At 35.3% G+C, this 10703-nt stretch overlaps 2 protein-coding genes across 4 annotated transcripts; both read right to left on the reverse strand.

Annotated features, from left to right (window-relative positions):
* Positions 1-203: 203 nt before the first annotated feature.
* LOC123540082 (uncharacterized) lies at positions 204-6920 on the reverse strand. 3 transcript variants are annotated; one of them, XM_053526178.1, is made up of 4 exons: positions 6357-6905; positions 5046-5250; positions 4842-4903; positions 204-4582 (listed from the first exon to the last, which is right to left on the reverse strand). In XM_053526178.1, the coding sequence occupies exon 4, from the start codon at positions 2296-2298 to the stop codon at positions 448-450; it is 1851 nt and encodes a 616-aa protein (XP_053382153.1). In that variant the 5' UTR covers positions 2299-4582; positions 4842-4903; positions 5046-5250; positions 6357-6905; the 3' UTR covers positions 204-447. The 3 variants fall into 3 exon arrangements, with proteins under 3 accessions (XP_053382153.1, XP_053382152.1, XP_053382155.1); XM_053526177.1 differs by having other exon boundaries at positions 6269-6905; XM_053526180.1 differs by having other exon boundaries at positions 2296-4582; positions 6269-6920.
* Positions 6921-7672: 752 nt separating this feature from the next.
* LOC128549250 (uncharacterized) lies at positions 7673-10413 on the reverse strand. The gene is made up of 2 exons (XM_053525773.1): positions 10304-10413; positions 7673-8385 (listed from the first exon to the last, which is right to left on the reverse strand). Exon 2 carries the CDS (start codon positions 8273-8275, stop codon positions 7673-7675), a length of 603 nt encoding a protein of 200 aa, XP_053381748.1. The 5' UTR covers positions 8276-8385; positions 10304-10413.
* Between the last annotated feature and the right edge of the window lie 290 nt (positions 10414-10703).

Here is a 10703-nt window from a genome sequence, read left to right on the forward strand (position 1 = left end):
AAAATTGCATAGCATAAATATATGCCTAGAACATTACTTAGTTACTTCCCGAATTTATTAATTTCCGTATAAAATCACAATTATAGATGTTAAGGACAAATTTGCAAATTGTCATAAGCCTTCATGGTGTCTATTACAAATCCGTTTAATTCAATTTGATTACTTTTAAGTAAAGAAATAAATGTCAATGTAACATTTGCCTTATATACAGGAAACAAATATAGTTAACAATTTGATCAGTATTTCATTAACTATTAAGTGTATTGTAAATGTACAATTTTGCAAATACTAGTAAAATACCTTGGTCGTAACAGTTCGACCGTTTGGATCAACAGTTCCCGACAGTCTTGTCAGACAATTTTCGAATATCGGATGGCGCCAATGGTCATCTGCCTTCACTTCTTTCCTACTTCGTCCTTCCTTCGACTTAGCTGCTCTCCATCTGTGTCAAAGCATCTCTAAATCAACTATATCATTTCCTGGCATATCGTCCGCTAAAGCGAAAAACAACTTTGGTTTCCTCAGGCATAACTGTTCCCTTCGTTTAATTTTGTGGTTTTCAAAGTAATAATGTTCCCACTCTTCTAATAAGCATTTGTGTGTCTCAGGGTGAGACAGATTTTCCATCGCGCTCCTTTTTGGGAGAGACCAGTGTAAAAGAGCGTAATACAGATATGCTTCCAACATCTGCCTTTCTCCTTTTGCTTTTTTTCTCTGCAGCTCCATTAGCTGCGTGCAGTACTTTAACAACTTATGATACAATTTTGGATCACTTCGGACAGTACGATTCGACAATGTTATGACATTGTATCCCACGACGACTAGCAAATCTCTTTCAGTTTCTCTTGGATCCTGCTGTTGCAATCGACGATCAGCTTCTTTTGCTCGTTTCACAAGTATGTTGCCATGTTTTCTACTTTCGTAAGCTTTCATTAACAACTTTAGCCCGACACCATACATAAATTCGAAATTTAGGGTGTGCTCTTTACTACCATAAAACCGTAAGAAACGTTCTCTTGGTTTCAACAGTAGCGTATCTTTGGACGGAGTTACTACAGATGATAAATGGTTTCTTGTCATGTATGCCATTTCTTCAAGGGAGGTCAGTGAACTTTGAACGTGCTGCTGTAAGGCCTGACCATTTCGAAAGTATAGTAAAAAGTCAGACTGTTGCAGCAAATTGTTGAAACTAGAGTTCTCAATATTGAACTCAGGATCATTCAAAAACTGCCAAAAGTTGTCCTTATCAGTGTAGCATTCAAACAGATGAAACTGCTCAAGCATCTGCAATGCTGTGACAACTTCCATATTGTAACAGTTTGTGTGGGTATAATCGTCGTTTGATTCAGCTGCATCCTGGGCCTCAATGAATTTTCTGACAGAATATACAGCAAACTTAACAAATTCAGCTCCGTCCTCATCACCTAGTTTCTGGCTTGTGTTTCTTTGAATTACATTTTCCATTTTTGATTTAAATATCTGTCCATATGTATCCAGGAAGTAAGAGTTCTTGGGAAATACTTTGAGAGATCGAAAAATTGCGTCTTCTGCAGCATCGTAGTCTCCTATGTGGTTATTAAATCTTGCAAGCTGCTGTCCAGTATTCGCATCGTTCGCAATTTCGAAGCATGTACTCATCACTTTTACCACCCGTTGTTGTGCTTCTTTAATACTCTCACCAGGTAGTTGTCCTTCAAGTTTCAGAACTAAATCCGAAAACTTCAATAATTTTGCTTCACCTTTATTGTCTTCCTGAATTTGTCTCGTCTTAAACAAACTACAGACCAATTTCACAAATCGTTTAGACATCTGGTTTGTTTCTTTCATGTGTTGGCGGAGCAAGTCCAGTAAGTTTAGTACAATATCTTCGAAACTACACTTCTCCAAATTCATTATGTAATTAAGCACCGCTTCTGCTAAAGGCTGTGATAATATACAAACTGCATTATAGCAAGTTGCATCGTCAACTCTTCGATGGGTAACAAGTAATTGCAACGCTTCTGTTATACTAACATTCCATGTTTCTCTGTCAATTGACTGCTTTAGAGCTCTTTGTTTTGATGACCAGACAAGAAGTCCAAACGGTTTGCCTAAGCAGGCTTCAAGCTTCACTTGCTTTGGATTAAACGTGCTACCAACCATCAGTGAGTCAAAGACAGTTTCCGGGACATGATGGTCACTTTCAAAGGAACAGATAAGGGAAAGGCATTTGAGTAAATTCAATTCATTTGGCGTTACCTCCTTCATTAGTTCTTTTGTTGTTTCAGCGATGTAGTCGGTATTGAAAGAGTGCCTCATCACATTGAACGCAATTAGTGTTTTAACGTTTACATTATTACTTGTTTCAAGCTCATTGAATTTCCTCTCAAACCATGCTTTTTCATTCTTTGTTAAGTTATGTTTCAGCGCAATATCTCTTGAAACTTAGGAAACAGAAACTCTTGTTACAATGAGTAAAAGGCAAAACAGGTTTCCAGGCGATCCTCTTTTGTATGATATTTCATCCAGTTTCGGTTTCAAAATATTTAAATGATCTTCTGTCTCATTATCTATCAGTACAATCACCGGTTTCGATGCTATGCCTGATTCTTTGAAAGACTGGAAACGGTAGATTTCTTCTGTCGTTGCTTCAGTAATTTTATTGACAATGCAACACCTAAAGGCATCTTCGGGGTGATTTTGTTTTATTTGGCTAAAACACCAAATTAGATACTTTCCAAGGGTGCTTCCCCCTGCTCCAGGATGATGTTCAATAGTATGTATTTCATATTTATTTTCTCTGTCTTTTGACAGTTTTTTTGTTTTATTTCATCTTTGTGGATATCAGAGGCATCCCTTTTCCCAACATGATTCGAGTAATAAAAGTCCCACCATGTTACTGCATTGCCTTTGTAAAACTGCTTTTCCTCTTCAGATCGGTGCTCTCTCCATTCTTTTTCAGTCATATGTTCTTCCTGTATGCGACAGTTCTCTTCTGCACATCCATCTACTATATCAATATCATGTAACTCTAGCCGTTCCATTTCATCGTTAGTTACCTCTACAATACTGCCTTTACTGTCTGGAAGTTTGTATGTAACTTCTTTTACCATACGGAAAACACTTCCTGTTATAGGAACAATATCTTCCCATTTTAACCCTGTAACAATTTTGCTGTCTAACTCTTTCTGAGTTACTAAATGTCCTAATTCGTTCCTCCAGTCTTGCAATACGTCATCACTCTCTGCAATTATGATACACTCACCTCTAAACGTGGTTAGAAAGCCCTCTCTGGCAATTTCAAGCATAGGATCACGTTCAATAAATTTTTGGAAAACAAGAAATATGACTAAACCTCTGTCAGTTGGAATCTGTGGTCCGAAGACCTAATAGTGTGTCCCTTACCCCATTAAGCCTCTTCCGGTACCATAATCCAGTGTTCATTTTATCTTTTCCCAGCTCGTCATTACCGTTTGAGTAAACCCATAGTGTTTTATCCCCAAAAGTGTCGCTTTCCCGTCGAAATCTCTTTGTAGAGGAATCCTCTGCTACTTTTACCTGAAATATGTATTTCTCCTTTTCTATATTGTTTCTCAATTCTACAGAAGACCCAAAGTCGAACACCGCAGCTGAAGAGGTAAAGGCAACAGCCATGTTTGATACATGTTTTCGTACGTCATTGTCCTGTGTGCATCCAGATATATCGCCGCAGAATATAATTGGTGGACTCTTTCTAGGAACAATTTTTCAATATCTGTCTGTAAAGTACCTAAACGTGATTGTTCAATTGTGGCTATCATGTTTTCTCTATAAACGAAATATTTCTTTCGCTGATTTCCTTTTGGGGGGAACATTATTCCTATAATTTCCTTCTGCACGTGACTCGAAAATGAAACGACGTCTACCTCTAAAACTAACCTGTTATCTTCAACTGGAACTATTTGAACTGGTAGAATACAGCGTTCTGCGACAGAAACAGTTGCCTGTTCAAAACAATACCTAATGCAGTGTCGAATTTCAAGATTTAGATTCTGTCCAAGGATCAAAGCATCATTAGATAAACCTACAATTTCACCATTGCCATTTCCTACGTACTTGATACCAAAATGTATTGTATCGTTCTTCTTTCCATTTATACACGCTGTTGCAAATCTGACAACTTCCTTGCCCATAAAAGTACACGTCATTCGACCTTTAGATCGAGGTAAAACGAACTCATGCACTGGAGCCAGCAAGTTCCCGGATGGAGGCCTTACAGTACATCGCGTATATACTGTGGTTTCTGGCGGTGTATCAAACTTTCGAAGAATGTTGTTTTTCTCTAAGGAGCTTCTAATCATATGTCGCTTTATGTTTTTCTGTATTTCTGATAAGGCTGTCCGTATACCATATCCAAACTTAATATTTGCTTCTTTCATCTTAGGGCTGAAAATCTCCTCCAATTGCTCAGGTGTGAGATTAGCAAAAACATCTGAAGATATACATTCTTCTAATGTAGTAGTCTCAAATAGGCTGCCGATTCCAGTTCGACATTTTTCCATTTGTATGTTCATATATTGGCTAAATTTGTCGCTCGGCATATCTGACAAATTTTCATCGACATCTGAAAACACCACACAGACAACTGAATTACATGTTTAAAATAATTATCAGATATCTTTTGATTACACGTATTACTAAGCAAACAATACGACAATGTGGCTTAAAGTGGTTAAATTACAAAATATATAGAAATAGTTTTTGTTAACATTTTTATCAATTAAGGTATCAGCTGAAACAGTTCTAGCCTAATCAGATAATCATGGTTATTAACAAGTGAGAAGTAAGTAAATACATGATAGGATAATTGCGGTTATAATTACCTTCAGGTTCATTTTCCCTTTTTGTACAGTTACTTTCGTCTGACCATGTAAGTCCATGGAATCTATATTAACATATTCATATTTCATATTTTAGACATATCTAAAGCACGAAAAGTGAATACAGGACGCAATGAACATTATTTCATTATTTACAGAACATGAAGTAATTCAATTTTAATCGGAGAGCATATCTGGTACACTTACTGGCTATCATTTTCTTTAAAGCTAACATCTGGAAACATCTCCATAACGCACGCCTTGATGGATTCGAATCTGGTGAAACACTTTCGTTTTTCGTCTATAAGAATGTGGACATCTTCGCAACAAACGCTCTTTGAAGTATCAGAGGCAAAGTAAGAGCCTACAATACTTTTTATCTTGGTGTTTTCTTCTTCTTTTACAGCTTTATCTATAAGGAAATCGCCATTTATTTTTTGTTAAATGTTTAAATATAAAAGATAACAACACTCACGACACCTCGGTCAAATATTTTTTGAGATATGAGAGACACGACTTTCGTGCATTTTTATGCATATTTTTGACTAAGTCAAGGGGCATAACTTAAGTCTGAGTGAGTGATATCTCTTACAAATCTCCAGGTTTGTAACTTCAAGTACTGAATAACAATCCTGTGAGTTTTAATAACCATGTGTCAAATACTTTTTCGGGACATAAACATCATAAATTTGGACGACGGACGGACGACGGACGGATGACAACTCGAGATGCCCTCACCCCCTTCCCCGCCCTCACCAACAAAAAAGCTCAAAAGGAGACAAATGTCTCCCTGAAAGAATTAAGTTATGTATAAACATTGGCAAAAGTGCAACAAAAAGCCACTAAGAAAAGTACGCCGCTCCAGACGAAATATATATAAACAAAAAGTATAAGACAATGTAATACATAAAGATAACAAATCCAATAATGAAACTGTGAATTACCCGGCAGAGGGCAGTGGTGTGACACCACTTAGGAGTTTAAAAACGATTAATGCACACAAATTGTCTAATTTGTTCAAAAGTTACAGTCAGATTATTAGAAAAAGGGCATTCCCGCTTTATGATTTTCATTAAAAACGCAATATTTAAAGCCCAAATATGGCAATCATGCACATATATAACGGAAATTAAGAACTGAACAAGAGTTCCACAAACACCAAATGACTTTGCAAAAGCGGAGAGAGCAAACAGAAATAAATTTACTTTATAACAACTTATCTGTTTATATACTTCAAAACCATATATAACTGGTTCGGGTATCATGATCTCAGCAAATGGGAATATCTTAATTTTTAAAACGCTTCGCGGAGGCGTTTGATGTGAAATTATGTCATAAAGCCTGATTTGCATGTCAATCTCTTTTTCAGTCAAATTAAGTCTTTTAAAAGCAGTTCATTAATAACAGAATACATGATTGCTTAGACGTACCGATATCTGAGTCACTTTGCGATCTAAACTGCACAAAGTCTGCAAGCAAAGTGTTCATTTTTCGTAAGCATACACAGAACTTGAGGACCTTGTCTTTTGGTTGTTCTATGATATATATCACAAGGAGATGCATCTGCTCCTCACAATTGTATGTCTGTTCAATCATCTTCTTGGTAGATTCATCAACGACACCTCTAAAAAGTTATTGCAGAAACACGTCTTCTTCCAAGAAACGAGATAACGTGCGCACGGATTTCGTCAGTTTATATTTAATCCAAATTTCATTATTTTCGTCAGCTGAAACGAGTTTTTATTAAATGATTTCAAATAATTAACTAAATATAACAGCAATATTGTTAAATCTCAAAAGCATGAAAATTGAAAAATATCATTATTGCGTAAATTTCGTACTAAAATTTTCTGCGACAAAAATCACAGGTCACTTTTTCAAGAGTAATAACTTTACATTCGAATTATTTTGAGTATCCGTAGACCAACGCTCTTCCTACTGAGCTAAATGGATCGGAAAGCTGATGGAAAGTGTTAGCAGTGAGTTGGAATCTTATGGCGCACCCCTGCATTTTTTATTTTCTATTTTGTATCTTTGAAATGATGTACATAGGAGTCCCCAAAATCAATAATCTGCTGAATGTATTAAATATAAATTCACTTGTCAAACTCAGTGAAATTCAGAAAATTATACTCGTGAATCAAATTCAATGCAAGACCTACATCTTACTTTTGACAATTTTGTATTTAAGGAAGGTACTGAAAACCTTATGTAAAATGTGTAAAGCTTTAAAAACAACCTTGATCTGAGACAGCTAAATTTTGACGACGGGTTATGATGAGTTTTATGCTAAATACCGGACTAAAATTGAAATTGTAACACTTGGTAACTTTAGGAATACATTAACCGAAATAAAACAAGGCATGTGACATACCTTTGACGTTCTGACCTACTTAATACACAATTTGGATAGGAAATTTATGTGACATATCTGTGACCTACTTCTGTGCTTTGGATTTCACAAGAAATCTTTTGTTTCGCGGAGACGTTGAAAATTCCAAAGTGGTCGTGAACTTAGGAGTATAATGAAATTAATGAGCAAGACCGTATGATTATCTGTACAGTATGTTCTTTCCTTTACCAATTAGAACAACTGTAACAGCAGATATTAAACTGTTTGTATATCGTTTCGGCACTTTGCGTCGTCGATAGATATATTAATGGTTTTGTCACTTGCTTCGAAAACAGAAAAATGGCAAAATCACAGTTTAACTTAACAAAGTTAGGAATTCTTCTTTGACATAGAAGTTTATAAAATGTAACAAGTGCAGTAAAGTCTAAAGTAGTATGTTGTTTCTTGTGTGTTTAATGTATTTGACTATTAGGTTTAAGTGTTAAATCTTACCTTTCACATCCTCACCACCCTCCACTAATTTTACCATCAGCGACTCGTTATGAAGTTTCACTACGTCAAGGTTGCTGTGTGTACAAACAAGTTCCCTTCTTTTCAGCTCTTGAATTTGAATTTTTATTTCAGATTCAAACTCTGGACTTACATCCTTCGACAGATCGGTAATAATCTGACTTGCTTCATTGAAGGGAATATCATCATCAAGCTGAGAGCGAGACATGTGTGCCAACTCATTTCTCTTCTGACGAAGTTTCGTTATATTACTGACTTGTGTGGTTGTTGTTGAAATCAGTTCTAGCAAAACAATTGTTAGTAAAGAAATATCCATACAAAGCAAGTCTGGCTTTTTAGAGTTCAGCTGTTTAAGCTGCTCGCTATAAATTATCTTTCTCTTTTTTAGCTGGTTCAGTTTGGTCTGTACAGCAACATCTTGTAGATGTTTCTTCAAAGTCACGTTCTTTGAATCTAAAATAGTATCAATCAGCTTGCGAAGAGTATCTGAACCACAGTCTAAGTTGAGTGATAGAGCTCGTTGGTATTTATCCGACTTTTGGAGTTCTGTCAATGATTTTGTCACATTAGCCATGGTGACGTTTTTAATTTAATTTATCCATGCAATTGACACACAGTATACGAAATTACGTATCCCCCAACGGATAGTAAATATTCCATATGTAATTTACTAAATCTGTTTGACTGAAATACAAAACAAGTCTTTAAAGGAAAGAATGTTTTCAAGATTTTCAAACCCAATACACAGGACAGGGCATATACCGCTATTACTTATTCACTGTCTTGTATTTAAAATCAGTAACTGTCTCTATGCTTTGTAGTCTTTTCAAAGGTCAAATGTTGAAGTGTATAAACATATACATATAAAGCCTGAAAGTGAAAATCCACCATAAGAGACTTTTTTAATATTGACCTGCTTTGTAACGCTTACACTGACTATTTTAGTGATTTTTCTATAATGTATTTTATATTCTAACACGACCAGCAAATAACCAACGTACATGTAGAGCAAAATCTATCTCGGGTTATTCTGCAATTAACCACTCGCGTGCAATGTTGTCATCCGATCTAGGCGCGTAGCACGGTCGAAAAAAAGTAGTTACCATTTTTTCTAACTGTTGATACTAGTATGTCGTGTTAGAACCGAAATAATACATTCCCAAGAGTGATTTATCGTTCTTAAGCGAAACAACATATCACTCGGGCCTATGGCCTTCGTGATATATTCTTACGCATAAGAACTCAAAACTCGGGTTATTCTACGATAAACCACGTTTGGGAACTTATTATTTCTTAATTATTAACTCACCACAAAATGGCATTTTTACTTCACCCCTACCACATACATGTAGATAAATCGGTGTGTAGTTAAATTTTGAGACGGGCCTATATGGTTATCATTCGGTGTTTGACATACTTTATATCATTGTACTCTGGACAACGGGGCGACCTGATTAAATGTGTAACGTTTTTGAAATGTAACAGTCTTTACTGCTTTCACTTTCAATTTAAAAGTGTTGCATATATGTAGGATTTATACATTTTGTCACAAATTCATTAAGACTACCTTAAGCAAGAAAAAGTAAGTTGATGTTCTGCACAAATAGACGTACATGTAGTACAGGACACAAGTATGAATTAATTTGACAATAACCATGGTTACTAGAAAGTCTTCCCTTGAGATTTATCCAGATTAACCCATCCTACATACTTAGTAAGGTCATCACAATAGAAAATGCTCTAAAACATGTACATTTCAAATAACATTGAAAAAGCAAAAATGCATTAGGAATGGGAAAAATATATCTGGAATGTTGAAAATTCATGTTTAATGTTAAAAATGCACGTGGCTTGTCAAAACTACGAAATGCCTCTGTGCGTCAAATAAGATACACAATTATCGTTTAATGGTAACTTATTTTGCGTAAAATCATTTTCGAAAAATAAAAAGATATGCGTTATCTACAATACTAAAATGGCAAGGTATGTGCTTTTAAAGGGGACACAAACTTTAATTCTGAATTGTGTTAAACAATTTATATCTTAAAGAGCAATAGTCTACAAGCAAAATTTAAAAATTAACAAAATTAACCCGATGGGAGGCAGACACACATCTTACATTAACTTTAACCCTTATCATGCTGGAAAGTATTGATTTTGTCTTTGACAGGTGTAGATCTTGATCAGCTTGCACACCCGTGCAGTCTGATCCAGGTCAGCACTTTTCGCTCATTTAGTATCTTTTCGGTAAGCATCTCTTTTAAAAGTTTGTGGCAAGATGGAAAATATTATTATAATAGAAAAGCGGGGTAAGTATTAAACCGATTGTGTAAGCGTTGACATAGCTATTGTCCTATTGGACACTGATACATTCCAGACACTAGGCATAATTCGTAAATATTTAAATATTTCTTTAAATATACCAAACACTTTCTTCGCATGCAAGTTTGAAATCTCATAGTTGGTCGACAAGTCTAAATAAAGAATTCTGAGAAGAAGGATCGAAAAAAACGAGATACATTGTAACTAATTTTGCCTATTGTTAAAATAGGTCTTTAAAACTTTATGTTCCTAGATATAACTTAGCAAAAAGAACACTTACCAATGCTTTTTAGCATTATTTCTCTTAAAATATATTTTTCCTCATTCTAAAGTTTAAATTGTGAAACACTTCCTTTTTCGTTTTCAATTTAACTCACTTCAAGGTCATTTGCAATTGATAAACTCTTATCATGTGTGTGAATAAACCTTGTGTGCATTTTATAGGCCTTGTTTAACTTTATGATTACGTCGCGTGAGTGGAACGATGCTCTGTCTACCATTTTTTAAACGTGGCGAAAATCGCTTCCAAAGTTTAACTCTCGTCTAGTTTCTTTATGTCTGGTCGAAAAAGATGATAAATATATCTACTTGTTCCTTGCGTTTAGTTCTTTCAGATTGTAAATGCTTTCAATTATCTTTCGTTTTTACTTTTCTGCAATTATACATTTTCACTTTGGAGA

The sequence above is a fragment of the Mercenaria mercenaria genome, chromosome 16 (genome assembly GCF_021730395.1).
Source record: "Mercenaria mercenaria strain notata chromosome 16, MADL_Memer_1, whole genome shotgun sequence".
In the NCBI taxonomy this organism is placed as follows: domain Eukaryota; kingdom Metazoa; phylum Mollusca; class Bivalvia; order Venerida; family Veneridae; genus Mercenaria; species Mercenaria mercenaria.